General features: G+C 38.7%; 1 protein-coding gene across 5 annotated transcripts in view; it reads left to right on the top strand.

Moving 5' to 3' along the window:
* Nucleotides 1-24,444, top strand: part of CSMD3 (CUB and Sushi multiple domains 3) — a 592,920-nt gene that overhangs the window by 251,856 nt on the left and 316,620 nt on the right. For 2 of the 5 annotated variants that reach the window (XM_079984060.1, XM_079984064.1), the window contains exons 7-8: nucleotides 6,095-6,412; nucleotides 21,027-21,104. The exons of 1 other annotated variant lie outside the window; for it this stretch is intronic. In XM_079984060.1, coding sequence (XP_079840186.1) covers nucleotides 6,095-6,412; nucleotides 21,027-21,104 — 396 coding nt within the window. The remainder of the gene's footprint in view (nucleotides 1-6,094; nucleotides 6,413-21,026; nucleotides 21,105-24,444) is intronic. 2 more of the 5 variants (XM_079984062.1, XM_079984061.1) reach the window with 2 other exon arrangements.

The following is a 24,444-nucleotide window of genomic DNA, read 5'->3' as shown; positions in this document are numbered from 1 at the left end:
CCATACTATCGGTTCAGAGGAAGGGGCAATGTTTTGAAAATAGGATGGGCTTGGTATCTCAGCATTCCTATGGAGGCCTATGGTACAAAGTGGAAAATCTGTTATATAGAATACACTTGAAAATGGGAAGAAAACTGCTTTGTACTGTATGCCTTGATTCCTCTCACCTGTCCTAAACCATCAATACTTTTTTGTATTGGAAGTTAGTTCTCAGTTCTGCGTAACAATATTCAATATGCCACGCTCTGCGTGTTTGGGGATAGAATTTTGCAAATAAGGGCTTTCTCCCCCATTCTATGATAGCATTGATTGCACTTTAGCAATGTAAAAATGAATAGCAGGGTCATTTGCTATTCCAGCAAATGTTCCATTGTTAGGTTTTTTCTCTCCAGGAAATAATTCTTCTGGTCATTTTTTTGTTTTTTGTCTGTTGCCTTCCTGTTGATGGTACAAGAACATTCATTTCATTTCACATTTCATGCAAAATAGATCCTCAGCTGTGCATGTAAACACACTATCGGCTTAGAATTTCACTTGAAGATTGTGATGTTTCTTAAGAGCAGAAACACAGGTTCGGCTTCTGTGGAAAAACATCTTCGCTTCCAGGCCTTCCTACTGCAATTTCAGTTTGCTTTACCTGTAAAAAAAGCCTGTCAACCCTAGTCAGCAAATTAGGGTGTGCCATAGCTCCATAGCAGAACACAAATTTTGCATGCAAACCCCAGCATCTGCAGGTTGGGTGTGGAAATAAACATTAGAGAACCACTGTCAGTCAGTTTAGAGAACATTGAGCTAAATCGACTAATTGTCTGGCTCAGAATAGTGTTCATATGTTCACATATAATCTATGTCTATATTCAGTATCATGTGATATCTTGACTATAATTTGCATTTCACTTAGTAAATTTTGGGACAGCACTGTGTTTCCACAATTGCCATTATTTGCCACTGTTTTATATCAATAAAGTTAGATTCAGTAGTGCAACATGACTTTTCCTATAGGGGCTTATTGCTTGAAAACCATTTCATAGAAATAAGCATCCCTTTGGGAAACATGCTGATCATACTATGAAAAGACCTATCACATTATGAAATAGTCTACTGCAATTCTTCTAAATCATACACATTCATAATTAATTTGCCCTGCTCTTTGGGGTAAAAGATTAGTAAGTTCTGTGTGCATTCTGTGTATTTTTCGCAAACACTGCCAATAGAATGGCTTAAATTATAATAAGGGGATTTGCCATGAAGGTGGTGCTGTTCGGCACTTGTACTGGGTTCTGTTTGACAAGGTCAGGGCAAAATGCCGTTGTGAAGTTTAGAAGTGCTGCAATTGGGAGCAGTGGTAAAGCCAAGGTCCCCACAGTTCATTATCAACATTCCAAGTCTATCTATAGTGACCTTAGTCATTATCCATGTTGTGTAATTAATTATACTGCACTTTGACATTGTTCAGAACAAGACAGAAGAATATTCAGGCTTCTGGCCAATTGTTCCTTGGTGAATAAAACAGATGTTAGAGCCTTCTTGTGTTCCTTAACATACAGTGGATGTTCTATTATGGAGGGTTTCAACCCATTTTTGTAACCCAAAATGATCTTCTTTTTCAGTCACCCTGTGTTTCTTTTCTGTCCCCCCATTTCAATCATATACAGTCATTAATTTATGATCACTTAATTCAATCTAACATGCACCAAACTTCATGATTAGCTCTGACCTACACAAAATAAGATTAACTAAATTGAGTGCAGACCATCAGCTATGAAGGGCACATGATTTACACCCAGAAGGTTCTTGGTCCAATCCCCAGCATCTCCAGTTAAAAGAACCAGACATTGAATAATAAAGATACTCTCTCTGTCAAGACTCTGTAAAACTGCAGCTAATACAGAGCTGGGGGGGGGGAATGTCTGACCTAGTAGAAAACAGCTTCTGATGTTCCTAATATGGGCTGCAAGGTACTGGAAAATCTGCCTGTTTTTGAAGTTCCCAGAAGACAGGATATGAAGGAAGATTATCCAGTCCATCCTTCCTTAACCTGGTACCCTTTAGATGTTTTAGACTAGAACTGCCAAAGGTCTTCCTGTTATCGCCTGCCAAGTGCTAGATAAGCGACCCATTTTTGCTGTTCCTGGCGAATTATTTGTTTAATGCCCATCATTCACACTAAGGCCTATGGGTGAGTTGCAGCATTAAACCACAGTACTAAAAAACAATTTAATACAACTTGCACAAGAAGATAGTACAATAAGTTTATCTAATCCAACCTTCCCCAACCTGGTACCTTTCAATAAGCAATAAGCAATAATAAACCTTAATCACACTTTGGATTGACCTCAATGGCTATGATACTGCCACTTGTCAGCCTCAGTCAGTATGGTTGTGCTAGCTGAGGATTATGAAAATTGTACAATAGTCCAAAAACCTTGGAGGATGCCAGGTTGTGGAATGCTCATCTAGTTACTTGGTATGACACCATTCATGGTTGATGGACTATGCTCAGCTTTGTAGGTTAGAAGCTGAAGAGGCTTATGTTTGTGTTTTGGCAAACATGTTAATCAAGCATGGTTGGTGCAAAGTTGAGACTTTCAAATGAGAAGTTTTACATACCGCTCACCAGTTTCACCTTTCACCAGCAGGTATTAGATGATTTCTTTGGTGGGACCAAAGCAGATCTTGAGTCCAACATTTGCCTGTAAAGATAACACAACTAAACAACTAAACAACAACAACATAGCAAATTATATAACTTGGAAATAAAATGGACATTTCTGAAGTTCTCAAACAGTGCATTCTGCAGTTTCCCTTCTTTGTTTTCAAGTTTATATAATATTATTTTAGTTGCACTCTTCGTAAAGCACTTTGTCTTGATTCTATTTTCAGTGTTTTCTTAGACTTTAGGAGAAAGCTACACATTCAGCAGCATATGAGGATAGCAGATTAGGACCAAGTATCGTAGAGATACGATACGATACGATATCTTTATTGTCATTGTCCTGTGCAGGACAATGAAATTGAAAAGGACTGACTTTGTCTGAAGCAGGAGCTCTAGTTAGCTGTGTGTAGGTGTTGACTTGTATTACAAACAAGCCTGTTGCCATTATGAAGAAAAGTTAAATTGTAGTACATGCCTGAGAATATTTATAGAAAATTATTTCTATGTATCAATATGGATGACCAGATTTTCTGGAGCCAATTAGAAGAAATGCTAGACAACACTGGAACAAACAACATTCATAAAACAGAAAAAGTCTTAGCATTAAACTCTGGGACTTGCAGTTTGTTTGTTTTACTTATTCAACAGCATATATATATATATATATATATATATATATATATATTGTTTAATCATCCATAACTTCTGAGTGGTTTACCCAAAATATGAAATGTTCCAATAAAAATACTGAGAACATTAAACATTAAAAGCAATTTCACCTAAAACAAAGTATCAAAATATAAGTCAATCCAGCATCTGTTAAAATCACACACACACACACACACAGAGAGAGAAACAAATTAAATTGCACATTAAAATTGCATGTCTGGGAAGGCTTGCCTATTTTTAAAAAAGTATTTAGAAGCTGCCAAAAACAAAACAGGGAAGGTTCCAGCTTAATATCAATGAGTAGGGAGTTCCAGAGAATCAGTGCTGCCAAAAAGAATTGATTCAGTGCGAGTGTGGGGCAAACATTTTGTAGCATGTGTAAAACAGTCAAGTCGGCATATGTGGGTTAAAGTGATTCTTTAAGTAGAGAGAATAGCCCCAAGCTATTAAGAGTTTTATATACCAATAGTAACACTTTGAATTTGATCTGGTACAAATCAGCAGCTAATGTAGATCTCTGAGCAGAGGATTAATATAATCTCCTGCACTAACTGCAGTTCCCTAACCAATGGCATGAGAAGTCCTGCATAGCTGGAAACGCAGGGAGAGATGACACATGACATGCTCACTGAATAAGTCTTAGAGTTACTGCTAGAATTCCCTGTGTAAAGACAAGATAAGTCAACAGCCATCTGATGGCTGCAGGAGGGATGGGCAATGAGCACAGTGAAAATGGGATGGTAAAAACTCTGGATGGATGTGAGGCAGTACTTCAGATATGTTTTGGAATATGGGAGTAAATGAGCTGGACCTCTAATCTCCATACAGCCTAGGTAGCCAACATGGCAACCCTTCAAATGTTGTTGGACTACAACTCCTATCATCTCTGATCACTGGCCATGCAGGCTGAGGCTAATGGAGTTGGAAGTCCCAACAACATTTTGAGGACACCACATGGTCTACCTCTGCTATAGTTCCCGGACAGGGAAGAATGTCTAAAAGACTTGTGCAAAATTGTGTATAAATTATGCAATTTATAAATATATATCAGGTTACTGGAAGCATAAGAAGCGTACAACAACAACTTAAATAAGTGGAATGATATTAACCAAGCCTCCAATTTTTCAAAGTAGACAAGACATTTTAGTGGGAGATGGGGAAATATCTGACATTATGATTTGGCATCAAGACCACAGAAATTATGTCTTCCTTGGCACAGGATTCACATCTGGATATATAAAAAGTATGGGATAGACTCAAATGGGAGAACATAGATTTGCAGAGTACTGTATTTCCACATCTCACATTTCTTCCCTATACTTGGCTCACTCAGCAATTTTTGGAACTCCTGTTTGTTGTGACTGGTGATGGCAATACAGCCAACAGAGGCAAAATGTGACAGACTGAAGTCTCTGCGGAACATCTAATTTTGTTTTAAACACATATGGAATATCATGTTCTCCAAAAGGTTTCTAGAGCTAATTTTCTAAACATTCAATTGTTGAACCAAATGTTGCTTTCCAGTCAAGCTTTTTGGTGATTTCTTTATTATTATTATTTTTACAAATGCATACAATGAATGACTCTTAAGAATCCAATTCAGCAAAATCAACACCTTGAACTGCAAAACTAGAATAGAGCACTGATGTGACAGATTCCTCCAAACTGACCCCAGTAAGGAGGAAAAGCTCCAGCATGCTTCACTAGCTCAATGCCTCCTCAAACATTTGCTTCCCCCCCAAAAAAATAAGTTATTATATGCTCTGAAAAATAATTTGAGGGTGAGGTGAAGATTATGTATCACATGCAGACTATACACTTTGTATACCAGATCTACTTACATAAGAGGACTCTTTTGTCTTTAGACTACAGATCAGTCCTCATTTCTATTTTCTGCTGAGCAGCTTAAAGAGTTTTGTCAGAAGATGGGGATGCATGGTGCATAATCCTCATGAAGTGACTCCTGTAGCATTTCCAGAGCTGTTTACCCCTCGGTCATAGCATGGCTGCAAGCTCTTGACATTGCCTGCTTGATTTAGTCCAGCCCTCTCATTTGCCCCACTGCCCTTAGGCACTCCCTAGGCAAGCACCCTTTGTATATATGCTGAGAAGAGTGGAAGGAATTAATATGAGTTGGTTGAGCCCTATGTGGATCCTTTCATGCCTTGGCTCACAGTGAAGGATTATACCCATAGTTTTATATGCATCGTTTTAAGTACAAAAAAGCTTTAGGTATGCAATTCAAAAAGGGGGACAGATAAGTTTGCATTCAATTAATTATTTTTAAAGTAGCAGATACCAGTTCAGTTAAAATATGAGTACTGTTGTTCATTATTTTTTAGACCCCACTGGCTTTTATGTGTTATGTTGGTTTATCCATGTGTACTTAAATATATATATATGTATAATACTGTTTTCAGATGAATTTGACAGTGAGTGATAAAAGGCCAACCTGTTGCCGACCTACTGGTACCACTAATAAATGCTGCATTGTGTTCTTTTCTGGTCACCTTTTCCATTAAACTGTGCTTTGTGAGTGCTATGGTTGTAGGTACACTCTGCTTACCGATGTGCAAATATGTTCTCTTGAGTACAGCAGATTTTATTTTAAATAAACAGCAATTGAGTTGCCTCTTGCCAGTGTCTTTAATGTGGCAAACAGAGGGACGTTTTATCTGATTAAACTGAGCAAAAAAAAAGAAAGAAAAGAAAAGAATACACAATTCCAAAGAAAAAAGTTAGCATCCAGTGCTACTGTGTGTCCCACAGGTTCTTCTTCTTCCACTTTGACCCAAACTGCCTGCACTGGTGAGTTAGAGGAGGATATTGCGGCAACTGCTGGTGATATTACGGTTGCTAGCACATCTGATGATGTTACTGTATCCAGTGTTACTACTGTCACCAGCCCTAGAGTTTCCGAAGAGCAGCGAGTCCAAGCTGTGAATCTCAGAAAATCCGATCTGGAACTCACCACTTCCAAGGAGTCGCTCTCCCTTCAACCAGCAATTACCCAAAGTACAAGAAGACGACCAAGAAATGCTGAGCAGATAGAAAGACCTAAAGAGCTTGCAGTTGTTAAACATAGAGGTATTGGATGTTATTTTTCTTGTGCCCATTTAGTCTACAGCCATAGATGTGTTGCCTACACTAATTCTCCCCCACTCCTGTCCCCCGATTCCCTAAATGAAAGGGTAGGAAAGGGTAGGTTATGCAAGAAAAATTGGAAGTGATGAGATCAGCATTCGGGGTCTAGGAAGTAGAGTACTAAATGCCACTGGGACTCTGGATCTGTGTCTAGAAATCCAGGTGTCCTTCTAAAAAGTAGGAGAGATGCTCATATTGGAGGAAGACAGCTTCCACATCAAGGCCACAGAAAATTAGCTTATTGTACAGATAAGCCACTACCACGAAGTGGATGCCATATGACAGCCATATTGGGGGAACTGACTCTGTTCAAGCAAATAGGGTCGATTTCAAATTATATAACACTTTTGTAAATTTGGCAGAGTAAGAGAGATACTGAAATATAAATGGCAATAACATAGTGCTGTTCAGTTTGTCAGTTTTAACTTGCCCCGTTATGCTCCTTAATGAAGGAAGCAAAGAACAGACCATTAATTAATACAGCCTCAGAACTGAACATCTTCAGAAAATGCTTCCTTATTCTTAAGATTATTTCAAGAATCACAATATTAAAAATACTATGGAAGTGCAACGCCATTTAAGTTAAATATGCATTACTTAATATGTAAAATAACAAAGGTAAAATATTTAATTTTTAACTAAAGGAAATGGTACAGCCTGATCTAAAAATAGGTTTTATGGGAATGGTCCCATAATTTGAAATCTTTTGTACGTATTTTTACCTTGTTTTTCAAAATAAATTGTTAGGGCAGCCTATAAAAGAAAGTAAAAGTGCAACAATTGAGGAACATTCTAAAAGAACAGTTTACAAGCAGCATGAAGTCATTAGCAGAGATATAAACAGGTCAAAGTAAAAGTCCTGAGAAATTTAAAACAAAAACCATTTGGCAGGCGCTGAAATTGAACCCAACATGCTTTCCTGGGAAATGCATACCATAGTCATGGCACTACTACTGAGAAGTCCCTTTCCTCAGTAGAATAATGCATATTTGAATGGGTTGGATCCAAAGTTAAACATGGGTAATGGGCCTGATGGAAGTTGACTTTGCCACTCTCTTTTCCCTACAACAGCCCCTCCTAGCCAACCAAAAACGCTCACTGGGTTCAGGGCACCCTGCTGGATGGGGTGGGCTGTGGACCAGAGGGCATATAGGGAAAGGGGATGGCCCCAAATCATGCAGAGGCACTTTCCACTAGTAGAATTCCAACTTGTAGAAGTTGCCTTTGCCTGATTCTTGGGGGAACTCCATTCTTCCAGTTGCACAAACCACAAATGGGCCCCAGCCCTCTTGAAGAACAGTTTGGAGTCTGGAGGTCTACCATGGGACTTAGTAGCAGGCAAATCAGCTTCCTTCAACCCCATTACTCATGCTTAACTCTGGATCCAACTCTATCAAAGTGGGATGTATGTATGTATGTATGTATGTATGTATGTAATAATCCCAAATATGGTAAATAGTGTACTATTCAAGGAGCAGATAGAGAACAGTTCTAGAGGATAGAGTTCTTCAATAGCAAATCATACCAAGGAAAAATGCTTGTGCAATGTGCCTTTTTTCTGACCATTAACTACTGCCATTTCTGTGCCTTTAATTTTAGGAAGTTTATGGCTTCCTGTCACCTCTGTCTAGACATTTGGCTTTGGTGATACCATATATTTGCAACTTTTCCTTTATCTTCTGTGGAATCTCTACATTCTTGCTCTCTTTTCTTTTCAAGATTCTTGTTTTAGCTGCTGCATCTTATGTGCTGATTTTACTGATTTAAAGTATTTAGCATTGTGTTGTTTTATAAAAGAAAAGTATGCAGATTTAAAATCTGAAAATGTTAGCATACATGTATTTAGGGACCTGGCTGCTGGACTTTGAGTGGGAGACATTGATTGTGTCATGCCCACAACTCTATGTTCATTCTCTTATAGTACAATATGCAGACACATCTTTGCATCTGGTTTTTTTTTTTGGCTGCTGAGTTAATAATTCTGTTACACTGGTTCTGCTAAATTCCACCTTTAATGTTCTGTTTCCCCCACCCCCTCTCGCTTAACTTCTCTGTTAGCTTAATTCCTTAACAGATTTTTGCCACAGGGGTTTCCATCCCAGTGGATGCATGTCAATGATAGCTGGAACGTTCTCTCTGTGTAAGCATATGGTGGGTCCTGACTGTTGATCCCCGCACAGAGGACTTTCACAGTTGTCTTTCCTGGCAATGTAGGCACCTTCCAAACAATATCAAAGATTTTGTTTCATTTTACCGCATTCAAGTTTAAATGTAACACGCACACACATTTTCCAGTCCAATGTTGGGTGCCATTTTAAAAAATAATAATACATGCAGCCAAATGAAAAACAGAACAAAACACTCAATGACAATTCACAAACTTCTGAAGGGCTATTTTGTATCATTATTATTATTTATTCAATTTATACACTGCCCTTTACAATGCTATATTTCTAGAAAAGGAGGTGCTGGAACTCACCATGAATGCCTCCGTTGTTCTCTTATAATGGGTAATGGTGAGTTCTGGCTGGGGGGGGGGGGAGCCCTGGTCCTTTATCAAAATATCCCAGGGCAGTGTACAACGTTAATATAGCTCTGCGGGATTGTATTTTCCCCATTCTCTTCAGTATTGGGAAGTATTTTTGAGGTGCCCTCCAAATGTTGTTGGACTCTGTCTCGCATCAGCCTCAGCCAGCATTTTCAGTGGTCAGGAATGATGGGAGTTATAATCCAATGACATCCGAAGGACACCAAATTGGCTCTCCCTGCTCTGGGCCATAATCTGTGGACTTACAAATGCAGCATAGTTGGACCCTGAAGAAAGTAGGGAAATTATTTATATGATTATTAAGATGCTAAAGATGGGGAGGAGATGAAGGGTGAGTCCTGATGTGCAAGACGACCATTCTGCTTACGCATGGACATCCCTGGGTACAACCCAAATTATTTATTTAATGTTTTTATCATATAAAATTATAATGTAGCCTCAGAACACATTTGTGTTGTATGTTGGTTGTGCTGATACAGGCTGTGAGGCAAACTCACATACAAATACTGTGGGCATTTAGATCAGATTGTTTCGTTTGCATCCTTTCCATTCTGAAAGATGGTATAGATTGAAATTATTCCATTTTTAGCCTCACACCAATCCTGTGAAGCAGGTTAGCTCGCGGGAGAGTGATTGGCAAAACAGGGATTCAAGCTTGAGTTTCCTTGGTCCATCACTTCATCATATTAGCACCTGGTGCATAAACAAGCGATCAGAAACTAGTGACTGTTGGTTAGAACTACATAGAGCATTACCACAGCATTTTACACACGTGTCATTAAGAAGTAAAGGAATTTCTAGGGATAACATGCATGTGTTAAGCAGTGATGGAGCATTCCCCGCTAGTGCTTGGGCGGCTGGATGCAGTGCACTGTCAGAATGACCCCCAGCCACTGGAGCAATGCGGGGTCACACTCCACCAACTGGCCAACCGCGCAGTGGGGACCACAGTCAGCTGACTGCTTTGAGGGGCACACTATTGAAGTTTCACAACTATAACCTGTTGCAGGATCTTAGCCAAAGCCAGTTGAATATAGTAGAGCATACGCAGACTTCCAGAATCAATCAGTTGCAGACAGGAAGGATGAAGCAGGAACATGACGCTGCCACCAGTAACTTGGTTACTTATAGGTGTTTATTATTTACAGAAGTCTCTACAAGTTACTCTATACAGGATACAGACACGGATCTTAACTCTCTTACTGAACAAACTCCAAACGACTCTCAGAACATCACACTGACCAACCAATTATCCAGCAAAGAAGGTCATGAGTCGTCATGCCTAAGTGAGGACCTCGATCATTAGCAGAGTTGTATCCAAGGCTCCATATCTCTAGGCAGAATAACTTCCTCTGCTCAGTCTTCTTGGCCTTCGGCCAACTTCTTAATTGTTTTGTGGGAAGCTGCATCAAATAGCACGTAGTCAGAAATCCCAGCACACACTCACAGCGCCCTGGGAGCCTAGCATCACTTTGTGAGACTTGCAAAAATGGTGCTGGACTCACAGGGCACTGTGAGTTGTTGTATCCGTTTTACGGTGCCTTCCAGCTGGAGGGTGGTGTGAGAAGGACACAACAGGGCAGGGCTCAAAGCAGTGCTGGGCTTGCTGGGTGCCGAGATCTGGTGTGTCCTCCAGCTACAGAGCACCACAAGAAGGATGCAACTGCTCACGGGGCAGGGTTTTGTGAGGGATGTGTACCCTCCCCCCAAAAAAAAGCTGTGCCCAGGGCGATGGTCTCCCTACTCTGATATGCCTTGTGGAGGACCTTAAGGTCCACAAATGACAACATTTTGGAGGTCCCAGGTCGCAAGGTGGTTAGATTGGTCTCAACTAGGACCAGGGCCTTTTCAGTACTGGCTCCAACTTGGTGGAACGCTCTGTCACAAGAGACTAGGGCCCTGAGGGATTTGACATCTTTCCACAGGGCCTGCAAGATGGAGCTGTTCTGCCTGGCCTTTGGTTTGGACTCAGTCTGACCCTTATGTTTCCCTCCCCTTATGGTTTTGATCTATGGGCTACTTTTAAAATGAGGCTGCATTTTAAATTGCATTTTATAATAATGTATAATAATAATAATAATTTATTATTTATACCCCGCCCATCTGGCTGGGCCTTCCCAGCCACTCTGGGCGGCTTCCAAAAAATATTAAAATATTGTAATACATCAAATATTAAAAGCTTCCCTTTTAACCTGTATTTTATTTTATTTTTTAATGTTTTTACTGTGATTTTAATGGTGTTAGCAGCCCTGAGCCAGGCTCTGGCCAGAGAGGGTGGGGTATAAATAAAATTTATTATTATTATTATTTATTATTATTATCCCCCCCCCCCGCCCACTATGCCTCTGGTGTTTTGTAAGTCTTAAATATGAAACTGCAGCTGTATTCAACTGTAGTTCTTTTTCTCTCCCTCTAGAAATAGATAAAATTATAGAAACAAAGACAGAGAAAACATTCATGCTCTGAGCAAGAAATCAACCACACGCTGATAGGATTAGGAAGAGAATTCTTGTGTGCAGAATTCTTGATAATTACATGTGTATAACCTTGCGCGGAGACAAAATAGGATTAAATGGACTGCTGAACTGGTGCGGCGTGACAAATGTGATGCCCTTCCATTTCTTAAAGAAAGATGACAAGCTAAGCAAGAGTTCTCTTTCTTCCCTCTTTTTGGTCTGATTTATTGCTAGTCATTGATCAATTTCTTTCTGTATGGAATCAAGAAAGGAATGAGTACTACTTACTGTACAAGGCAGAGAATGAAATGCTCCTTAAATGCTACTTATCCTAGCCAACAGAGAAAGAAGCATCAGCTATTTTGTTTTCAAAAAGTTGGATGCTGTACCAGGGTTTATAGGTGGGCATTATAAAGTTTTTCCAAATATATCACTTTGAAAAATAAATAAAAATGATACAGGAGATCTACTTGCTGAAATATGTAACTGGTTGTTCATTTTTGGTGCCTTTTACAGTGGTGCCTCGCAAGACAAAATTAATCCGTTCCGTGAGTCTCTTCGTATAGCGGTTTTTTCATCTTGTGAAGCAAGCCCATTGACAGCTTAGCGGATTAGCACTATTAGCGGTTTAGCGGCTTTTAGCGGCTTTTAGCGGCTTTTAGCTTTTAGCGGCTTATCAGCTTAGCGGATCAGCTGATAAGCGGCTTAGCTGCTTAGAAAAAGGGGAAAAGGGGGGGGGGAACCCGCAGGAACTCGCAAGACATTTTCGTCTTGCGAAGCAAGCCCATAGGGAAATTCGTTTTGCGAAGCGCCTCCAAAACGGAAAACCCTTTCGTCTAGCGGGTTTTCCGTCTTGCGAGGCGTTCGTCTTGCGGGGCACCACTGTATTTTTTTGGCTGCTACTGTTCTTGAACCATTTTGCTTCTTCTCAGTCCTAACTTTCCTTAGCCTCATTTGCCCACACAACTATTTCGACATTCAGATTTCTACAAAAGTAATTACATGGGGGGGGCATGGGGACCATCATGTTTTCTCCATCTGTTTACTGTGTGTTTTTTTGTTGTTGTTTTACTTATAGACTGCCCTTCACCACTTGGTCCTGGTGGAGGGAAGGTCTACAATCCAAAAAGACCTCAAAAATAGCAATCTTTAATTTGAATTTAAAACAAATATCCTGAGTAAAGAGGTGCATTTTTAATAACCAGTTTTTATCGAACATTTTCTGCATAAGATTCAATAAAAATTTCACTAATCTAAAAGATAATAAGAAAAAATAAGGAAAGGAAGGGAATAAAGAAGAAAAGAAAGAGGAAACGTATATTACAAAGTTCTATATCAAATTTAAATATGCTTGATTCATAAGAAGAGCTGAGTATTAGCCAAATCAGTATAGGGAGAAAAATAATAATTTGTAGCATGATTCTAGCTGTATTAAACAGATTTGGATTAGTTTTCATCTGAGCCATGTTACTGAATATTTTGTGCATTATATTTAGAATGTTTATTTATTTATTTATTTGCTATTTTTTTTTAAAAAAAAGTAATGGTAGAGATATAATTGGATCAATACATGGTCAAGCATTGTAATAGACTGCCCCGTGAAAATAAATTGCGGATTGTAACAATATGATAATTTTAGGGATGTTATCATGTGGGGTACATGGCTTGATATTTTGTGTTACTTACTTACTTGCACACACACGCACACATACACACACGGGGGGGGGGGTGAGATCTATTTTAATAAGTTTTGCATATGGATTTTTGTGGCTCTGACCTAATCCAGCTTTGCCTGTCTCAAAATGCCTCTTGCATCAAGTGGCCACTTACATTCAAGCCATTGTCGGGGTGTTTTCATTTTGTTTTTTGGGGGGAAAAGCCTAACTGTATGCAAAATTAAACACTAAAATACATATATTATATGTATAACACACATTAGAGTCAAGCCTGAGCAGGTGCTATATATCTACAATATTAACAGATAACTATTTTTAAACAGTTGTTCTACATATATCATTATGTGCTAGTTACTTTACATATCCTGTATATTTGCATAATATTATGCATATAGTAATTTGTATATTAATGGATAAAATATGTGAGAATTGTCTATCATTTTAGTGGAACTGGTATAAATCCTAGTTTTCTTGTTTATTTAACAATTTATAACCATTTTTATACATCTTAAGTGCAAATAAAATCTCTATGAAATCTAAAAAATAAAGAAGTTAAATTAACCAAAATTAAAATAAGTCAAATGCAAGTATTGTTGATACCAAGGAGAGAGATGGGAATTAGGAAAAAAAAATCTGTTCAGGTAAACTTGACAGGGAGATTTCAGAAAATCCATTCTCTCATTATGTTAAGTCTGCCTTGGATTTTTAAAAAAAATCAGCACAAAATCCTGCATTTAGAAATCTATTTAAATGAATATTTTAAACATTTTCCCCCTCAAAACGTAAAGTATAAATATTTTAAAACAAAATAAATGAATAACCCAGTATGAAGCTTATTGTAATATTTACAGATGGAACTGGCAACAGAGGTTCAATGGGCTATTTGCATATGAGAAAGGGGTTGCTTCAAGGTTGACAGTTGATACAAAGGCGTTTGCTCATTTCTTTGATGTGTATCTCTGCTTTGACTGGCCAAACTATTTATTTGCCAAACGAGAGCAATCAGTTATTGGAGTGTTGCTTCCAGAGTGATATTCAAGGGTACCTTGTTGTTGTTAATGAAAATGTTATAATCATTTTCCAAGCATGTTACAATCATCTTTTTTGCAAGCATCAGAGATAAGATCCAGTAATTCCCCACACAATGATGGCAGTTCAGGACCTTAGTACAATAGAAGAAGAAAACAATCTAATATCCAAGGAATAAGGTGCTTCCTAGGAATTCCATCCCTCCAAAGCAGATTTTGGTACAATATGGGGAGCTGGTTGGGGGGGGGGGAGAAGGTGGGATTCCATTGCACAAGAACAAGTCTGCTTGTGCAACATTGGATATGATCCTTGATATTAGAATTGTAGAATCACATTTTGGAAGGGACCCAATGGTCATCTAGTCCAACTAATGGTCATTTAGTCTCAGCTAAAGCATCCATGACAGATGGCCACCCAACCTCTACTTAAAAACCTCCAATGAAGGAGAGTCCACAACCTTGTTAAACTTTTGGTATAACAGACCATGCACAGGGGGGAAACAGTATTGTCTTAAAGATCTAACTTTGTATTGTCTAAGTAAGCATAGCTCTACTTAAATTATCCGTTCCTATAGTCGGACATACTTTCAGTTTCCTTTGTTGTTGTTGTTTTAAAAATCCATTTCAGATTTTGTTTCTTTGAGTATGGGGGTTACATTTGGTGGGGTGGAAAGGAATCAGGTTAGTAATGATATACAGTGGTACTTCTGGTTACATACACTTCAGGTTACATACGCTTCAGGTTACAGATTCCGCTAACTCAGAAATATTACCTCGGGTTAAGAACTTTGCTTCAGGATGAGAACAGAAATCGTGCTCCGGCAGCGCGGCAGCAGCAGGAGGCCCTGTTAGTTAAAGTGGCGCTTCAGGTTAAGAACAGTTTCAGGTTAAGAACGGACCACCAGAACAAATTAAGTACTTAACCCAAGGTAGCACTGCAATATTTTTAGATTTCTTGTTTGTTATTTTTTAAAAAAATTAATAAACTATTAATGAACATGAGCAAATATTTTTTTCATAGTGCAGCAGAACATGATCAGGGCAAAAATAAGCTTGCAGCCAAATTCTGTAGTTTTCATTTCCATCCCTCTGTACCTCTTGCACTATATTTTCTGAAGTAGCTTTATGTGTTTCTGTTTGTGTTATATATGCTTTCATAGAATCATAGACTCATAGAACTGTAGAGTTGGAAGGGAACCTGCCACATAAGGAATCTTGCCCACAGCCATCTCTGTGTGGACAACCTTCTGGTTAACAGCCAGACACACTGACCCATTGTGTCACAGTGCATGCTTGGCCACAAATAAAATCCCATTGATTTCAGCGGCGGAGTTAAAACCTGCCTAAATCAATAAGTTCTTTATTGCAGTCCAAAGACTTGCAAGACAAAATTCAGTGCATGTGAAATCCATTAAAAGCTCACAGACTGCTAGGACATATCATAAGACTATGTTTGTTTTATCTCTTATCCTGACCACTTCAGACAAACTTGGCAACTCGCAGTCACACAGGGAATCTTATCGTCTAGTAGGAGCTTGGCATAGAATTGGGCAGATTTACCTGGAATCAATAGTGAATTATTCAAATGTTGTCGGCCCTGCTTATATAGTTTACAGGACAGGACATGAGAATGTGCTTTGTGCATTATACTTCCTGGTTAGTACAAGGACATAATCTTGTGAAATAAAGGACCCCAGCAAATCTACCTTGGAGCATTTCAGAGGGAAACACATTATGTCCAGCCTTAGTAAAAAGTCTGCAATAATTGGCAACTGCCAAATTGCTTAAATATTCAACTGTGTAAAATAACCTGACATACTCTATACTCATGGCACTTGGTGAACAGGTATAAGCAGGCCTGCAGATCGCAGAAGGCAATATCCCACAGTCTTTGTTTTACTGATTTAAGAGCAGTGTCATAACCCATATGTGGGAGAAGGGCTCAGGAAAAACCAATTGAAGCAGCTTTTGGGGCATTAAGCTTGGACAGCAGCTGAAGTACTCATCCTGAGACGAGTGTAGGCGTAATCCTGTGCTCAGTTTAAAAAACACTGGCCTTAAGTCCTTGTCAGTAGAGGGCATTTCCCAGTTTCTAACTATGACTGAATGTGGAACATCTGAGGATTTGGAGAAAGGCCCTGAAAAATTTAGCCTAGCTCAGATGTTAGTCCTCCACTCCAGATAGCGGAGGCATACAGGAATTGGGCAACTGTCTTGGCATTAAATATTTTAATGGCAGGTGGAACACACTGCCCCCCTTTGGTGAAGATGTGACACAGACTGGCAGACAGACTGACTTGTGCTACCTGAAAGGCAGCAGATCTATGAGTGGTCCATGACATTGTATGATAGAATGTCAGCCCTAGGTGTTTTGAAAAATACTAATCTGTTCTAGAACATGACCATCTAGTGTCCATTTACATTGGGAGCTAGATCATATCGTGTGCACATTGTAAGCCAGACCGAAAATATATTTATTCAAGCAGCCAATAGAGCTCAAGCAAAAAGTTATGTTAAATATATTGCCATGTAATGAAGCAATTTTGGTTGGAAAAAGTGCAGAACATATACTGTATGATGCGCAGCAAATCATATCTTCTTTTCCCTCTTATATTGCACACACATACAGTGGTACCTTGGTTCTCAAACGCCTTGGCACTCAAACAACTTGGAACCCAAACACTGCAAACCCAGAAGTAAGTGTTCCAGTTTGCAAAATAAAAATAAAAATGGAAGCTGAATGTGCTCCATTTTGAGTGTTTCGCTTCCAATTTGAGTGCCACACTTCCATTTTGAGTGTCACACTGAGGTCTGTCTGTTTTTGCTATTTATCTTGCGTTTTTGCAGCTCTTTATTTGTGACTGTGTAGAACCCAGTTCAGCTACTGGTTGACTGATTGTGTGACTGCAATACATTGTTTGTTGCTTTCATTTTATGGATCAATGGTCTCATTAGATAGTAAAATTCATGTTAAATTGCTGCTTTAGGGGTTGTTTTTAAAAGTCTGGAATGGATTAATCCATTTTGTGTGACTTTCTATGGGAAAGAGCACCTTGGTTTTGGAATGCTTTGGTTTCGGAACGGACTTCTGGAATGGATTAAGTTTGAGAACCAAGGTTCCACAGTACTAGTGGGAATGATTCCGGTACTGTCTGTGGTAGAGCACATACTTAGCATACCAATGTCCCCAGTTTCAATCCCAGGCATCTCCAGTTAGGCCTGGAAATGAGCTACTGTCTGAAACCCTGAAGAGCAGCTGCCAGTCATTGTGGATTCTATGGGGTTAGATAAGCTAATGGTTTGAGACAGTGTAGCACAGCTTCCTTTGTAATTTAGTCTACATAAAATGTGTGTGTGTGTGTGTGTGTGGTGGATTGGCTGTACACAGAGGAATGGTGGAAGGAACAAGCTGGAGAACTCAGAGCCTGGGGATTGGTGGTGGAATGACAATCAGAGGCAGAAGAGGGAGAAGCCTGGGAGGAGGCGTCAGAAGCTGAATAAGTAACCAGGCCTTGTGAGCAGGGAGAGTCTGTGGCAGAGCAGAATCCAAAATCAGCAGCAGCAGTGGAAGCAGGAGATGAGGGAGTCCAAGAAGCAGAAAGGAGTAAGGCTGGTGAAGAAGCCAGGGAGTCTCCCAGTCCTGTCGTGACAAGTTCCCCAGAACCAGAAGAGGTATGAAGAGAGAGCAGCAAAGACAGGCAAATTAGATTGCTTAGGAAAGACCTGGGGGGAGGTGGAGACTTAGGCAGCTGTGGGAAGGCAGACCTTCAGACTCCACAACTTCCTCACAGGGGCAAGATCTCCTGGGTAAAGTTGCTGTGCTCATTAGACCTGGAACTTCTGAGTGGACTTTGTTTCATCTAATATAGAGTTAACATCACTTACTCTGTGTGATTTATTGCTGACCCGCTCCAAACACCTGCTCCTGTCAGTGTGTGTGTGTGCGTGCGTGTGTGCGCGCGTGTGTTAAATCCAGAAAACCCCAAGCCTTTTTTTTTTATGGACTACTATACAAAACCATTAATGTCACTTAATATTTTCAATCAAAGCCTTCATCCACTTCCATACTTCATTATTCTGCCCATGCTATCTCTACATAAAGCCACATAATTACCATCATTATACTCTGGAATTGCAGGGTGGGGAGTGAAATTTTATTATTTGGCTTTCTTTTATAACAGTTACGAACTGTCCATTTTCATAGGACAGGGAGCTTTTGAAGTGTTTTGCCTTTGAAAACTAATTAACATGATCACCTTAAACTGTGAAATTACTCAAATGGTTCTGTTTCTTAAAATGTGAGGTCTTTCTTCAATTAGTTATTATTATATATTAAACACAACTGAAACATAGAAAAAGGTCCCCCCCCCCTCCTACCTCAAGAGACTTGAAAAATAATACTCATTGAACTATGCTTGGGGTTTTATTAATTCTCTGGGCTTCCTGCCACAATCTATTCTTTTTCTTTCTCCCATTTACTTCAAAACCAAACCTTACTCTACTATTTTAATCATACAGTGGTTTCATACAGCTATGTTCAATATGTAATTCTCTTTTTGTTTGCATTGTTGAATTCCAAATATTTACATATTATTGAAAGCAAATATGTGTAATCTAAACTTGGGGCATGATCCAACCAATGTCAAGCATTTATTGAACCACATTGATTTCAAGTGTGCTGCGGAATCCTACATATCTAATTGGTTGGAAGTAAATTTCCCTGTGCTCATTGGGATTTGCTCCAAAGTAAATGTACATAGAATTTCATTTTGGGCACATACTTAACTCGCCAATCGAAATCAACTTGGCAGGTTTATGTCCATTTATATTAATAAGCAATCATCTCTACTATTTTTCTTCTGTCATTTTTATCTTTTTCTTCCCTTCCTGTGATCGTTTCATCTCTTTCTTTCATATTCTTTACATCACTGCTATTTCATAGCAGCTGCACAATGATATACTTAAAAAGAAAGAAAGAAAGAAAAATTGATAAAATAAATATATTATATGCAAAAAATATAGTAAAAGCAGGAATGTTTTGAGGAGAGTTTAGAAACTAAAACTAGCTATATTTCTAAACAGGTAAATAAAATGCAATTAGAAGCAGTGGAGAGTCACATTTTTAATGTTATTAGTTACTGATGTCATAATGATGCTTATCAGATGACAAATGGCACCTGGGAAGTCTGTTCTAATGAATGATATAACAGACTGTGAGTTAGCATTAAACATAGGCTGCCTTTATGACAGTGCCATGGTTATTTCTGTTGTGTTTTTGGGAATCCTGTGTATTCGTATGTGGAAGCATGCCCCATTAAACTCAGTAGGATTGGGCTGTTTGAAAAATAATTTGAAGCGCGTTGTAGTTTCTCTCTCTCTCTCTCTTCCAGCATTTACAAAATAGTGGGACATGTCCTATACTTAGAGAAAACTCTTCTAGAGAGATAACCATAGGGTGATTTTATGCCAATATTTCCACACAGTGACCTAAAACTCAAGATCCCCATATGTGCGCAAGACTATCTGCCTGCTGCTATGTTGTGTCATCACTAAATGTCATGCCTGTTTGAAGCTTTCCTCACAAAATAGCAGCCAGTGGTTTCTTAGGCAGAGTAACTAGACCTAGTATAGTATAGGAGCCCTGCAATTTTAATAGAAAAGACGGTTACACCTAGTTAATATACAGTGCAAGCATATTAAGGAAGAAAGTGCAGTTAGGACTGCAGTCTTACACGCCAATAGGTGAACAGAAAGACCATCCCATCTGAGCTGATATCAGCTGAGGTTGACTTCACCACCTAATGAAACATCACTTGTTCTGATATATCTTAGACCACATCTTACTGTATCCTCACTCATCCTTCCTGGGGGCAAATTTGCAAGGATGTGCTAATCTGAAATCTGGTAACATACAGGGACCATTCAGATAGTTCATTCTGTTGCAAGTTACAGTGTAAAAAATCAGATACAGTCTCCTTGGTTTTTTTGTCTACTGTGATAGGCTTTTCAGAGTTTAATATACTGAAACTGATTGCCATACAGATAGGTTGGAAATAGGTTATCTTTCCATCCTTACATGATCTAACTTTGTGACCATATTGCTGATGATGCAGTTTTCTTTTTCTGGCCACAAAGTTGCTTTACAGATCTTAAACTTAAATGTGCAGAAATAGACAGATTGGTGGAGGGCGGGGAGGAGAGAGAGAGAGATAGATTAACTAACCTCATATTGATTCATTCAATATTGTCATTGCTTTACTCACACCACTGTCAGAAAATATTTTGGAGAATGATCATGGCTTTCTTGTATGTCCTCCTGAATGTATTTTGATCCCATACAAAACTGCTCCAGGATGGGAGGTGTTCCAATTTTGCATTTTAAAAGCGTAGAAAATATTGCAGCAGATACTTAATAAGGGAAATAAATACTCATTAAATGAGACAGGGATTTGGAAACACTATTGTGAACCTCTATTAAATTCTTGGCTTTCCAGGTTCCATAATGGTATAATAAAGTTACACAAAATCAGTTGTGGAACATGGAAACAGGAATATTTAAATTTGTTTTAGAATTTTGCATAAGAGGCATCATACACTCGCTACAGGAAAAAATAATAATGTTATGCCTATTTGTTTGTTCCTGTATACTTTTATATAATATAAATACTGCCTTTTGTGTAAAAACAAAAAAAATGAACTCTGTTCTTTTTCTCTCTCTATGGGTACACAATATTGTTGAAGGCAATTATGCTTAATTTGCACCTCCATGATAAAAAGAACTGTCAATTGAAATGAACTCTTGTTAGACTGTATTATCTGATATGTGTTTTTGTTTGTTTTCTTAACTAGTGAAAAAGGCCATAGATTTTAAATCTAGAGGATTTAAATTGTTTCCAGGGAAAGACAACAGCAACAAGTTTTCTATCTGTGAGTGTACTCCTTTTTGTTACTTTTTCTAGTGCAAGAGTGAAGTTTGTGCTGTCTGTGTTGTTTGTGTGTGTTTTCAATATTGTTCACATATATCTAAGCACTTAACTGTATTAAATATGTATTCTATAGTCTGCATGGTGAACGTGAAAGTGTAATTGTACTCTGAAGTGACTTTATGCAAATATGGCATCACTGCAGTGAATTTTCTTTGTGAATATTCCAAATTTAAATTTTGAAGTTCTACAAATGCCCCCCCCTTTTTCTATCAGTAGGCTTTTACTTGAAGTTAAATTAATATGTGCACTCATCCATGCAATCCCTAAACATGTCTTCTCAGATAAACATGTGTTATCAGTAGCAACCTCAACTAAATTTGTAGTGACTGATTCCCTAATGAGTGCTTAGGACAATGGCCTTTTAGAGTTGATTAAAAAGGGATAATGAAATTTTTTACTAATATAATATTAATGCAGATTAATGCACGAAAGCTATAATAAACTAGATATAATAGCCATTTATGTTCCATGGGGGGAGGATTGTGGGGGTTCTGGATTAGAGAATGAACTGGGTATGACAACTAGTCAGAAACAGCTGCTTATTTTCTAGCCTGAAGAAGAAAATGGTAAAATATTATAAAATAAACTTTATACCTTCCTAAACTGATTTTCCCCCTACTCATAGTGCCAGAGTCCTTTATACTTTCAACAAAACACGATGAACTACACATTAAAAAGTTGACCCAAATTGTCACCCCCACCTCAACTTCATCATTCTATCTGTAGGCTGCAGAGTTAGAAGAAATTTCAGCAATGGGGATGGGCTGCAAACAAGGAAGTATTTCTTTCCCACTAGCCTTCCTCACTCTGATTTGCCTTTGCGCTTATGCCAAATAGCAAGAGATTAGACTAAGTGATGGTGACTGGAGGCAAATCAAAATGGTTGCAAGATGCCCTAAGACCAGCATCTCGTGTGCCTGAAGAAGAAACAACAACAACAACAACTGGTATTCAGTAACCAGCATTGAGCTAGCAAAGGAGGCCTCTTGAACCCTCATTTCAAGCTGAACTATTTTTTCTTGGATTTTTAAAAATTGATTTCTACCAAAATACAAAAATGTAGTGCGGGAATTTATTGCAATGTTTCACCAGGCCCACAGACAATCTGTCTTCAGGTTGCTTCCAGGTCTTTCCTAATCTGCGCCAATCAGCAGCGATGATAGTAGGGGATCCACAAGCAACCTGGTGAATATGATTCATTGCTGGTGGCAAATGGTGTGATCACAATCTGCCATTTTTAGTCACTGCGTGTTTTACAGGGCTAGATCTGTTTAGCTTCAGTGACAGAATTGCATCCAAATACTTCCAGACCATTCTCTGAGCCACATGACTGATCAGTCCCTATTAAGGAAGTGCCATGCGAAGATTCAGGTTTGATTATGATGAAGTGAATTAGCCAGTCTGCTGGCCTTAAACCATGAGTTTCTGTAAGCACAGATACCTGCAAATTAGGGATAAACCATGGCTCTACTTCTTTTACCCTTACCAAGAGTAAAAGTAGACATAACATTAGCAGGTAAACATTCTGTGTCAAATGTGCTCAAAATTCTGAAGGTGAAAGGAAATATTTATCAATATATTTAATTTTAGCACCTGAAGCCAGCAGAGATTACTTGGGGAAAGCATAATATCAACTGTATGCCATTTTAAGTCACTTTTCAGAGTAGAACCACTTTTGAAACATTTAAGTATGATCTATATGCATAAAATGTGTACACTGAGTTTCTTCTTCACTTCTCAGGCTTTTGACTAAGGTCAAGTGTTCTTCATCGATAAATTGGCGTTCGTTGAATTTTGTGTGCACCTTGGGCAGATTTTGTTTGTGTTGGTCATATGCAAAACTGTATTGGAATCGGTTCCACGTACTTAGTATGGGGAGAACATTCAGGGGAATTTCTGCATCAGGTATTCTACATAGATAGCCAAGCCCATTCAACTTTTTGTTATAAAGGAAAAATAAAGTAGGCCTTTTTTTTTTACTATGAACACCTGGAATTATTTAGAATGAATCAGATCAATGCTCCACATAGTTCATTATTTTCTGCCCTGACTGGTTGGAACTTTTTGTAATGTAGCCTTTCCCAATTTTCCCAATACAGTGGTACCTCGCAAGACGAATGCCTCATAAGACGAAAAACTCGCAAGACGAAAGAGTTTTTCATTTTTTGAGTTGCTTCGCAAGACGGATTTCCCTATGGGCTTGCTTCGCAAGATGAAAATGTCTTGCAAGTTTGTTTCCGTTGTCTTGCAAGTTTGTTTCCTTTTTCTTGAAACCGTGCATTCAGGGGGTGCAGTTGCGACTTGACTTCGAGGAGCAACTCATAGCACGCGGTGTGGTAGCCTTTTTTGAGGTTTTTGAAGACTTTGGTGATTTTTGAAGCTTTTCCAAAGTCCGTGCTTCGCAAGACGAAAAAACTCGCAAGACGAAAAAACTCGCAGAACGAATTAATTTCGTCTTGCGAGGTACCACTGTATTAATTTCAGACCTTGCACTCCAGTGGAGCCATGGGTTCTTTTCAAATCAATTTGTAGTACTGGTTATTTAATCTATAAAATACAGTTGTCTAAATGACCATTGGGCAGGCTGGTTCTCTATTTGGGGGAACACAATAAACTGGGAGAAGAAAAGAAGAAAGATGTAAAAATTGCAGAATGGTAGTTTCACTCTTTGCTACTATGTCCTTCCTTTTGGTACATGGATGCAGGAAGGTACAAATAGATACTGACATTCAAGGTTCTGCATAACCAAAAGAGTTGGCTGAAACAATTTTGAAACATGAAATAGGATAATATAAACAAATGTTTCTTTTTCACAAGGAAACAGCAAATGAACTGAGAATGGGCTTGATCAATTTGCGTAACGTTTATTTTGCTACTAAAACTAAAGTCATGTTAATGCAACATTTAACACTTTCACCTGATGCCATTGCTACTAACATCCATCCTTGATGTGCTGAACTGGATAAGGTCATTCATAACTACTGTTACTACTACTGTGATTAGGTACCTCCTTCTGCCTTTAATGCTCAGCATTTACTTGGTGCCAATAGATTGCTAGGTACTGGTTAGAATGTAACAGTGAGATGGCCCATTCTGCTTGCATTTTAAGACAGAAATAACTATAGGCAGGCAGTTCTAATTTTACCAGCAAATTAGAAACATATATAAACCTTCATGCAGAAAAATTATTTTAGTAAAATGCTGTACCATTTAATACTTTGTAAACAGTGATTAGTTAGCTATTCAGCGCCACATAAGATAAATGGGCATTAACCATGCTT

Source organism: Podarcis cretensis, assembly GCF_951804945.1.
Source record: "Podarcis cretensis genome assembly, chromosome: 7".
NCBI lineage: Eukaryota > Metazoa > Chordata > Lepidosauria > Squamata > Lacertidae > Podarcis > Podarcis cretensis.
This window is presented reverse-complemented; position numbering and strand designations above follow the sequence as displayed.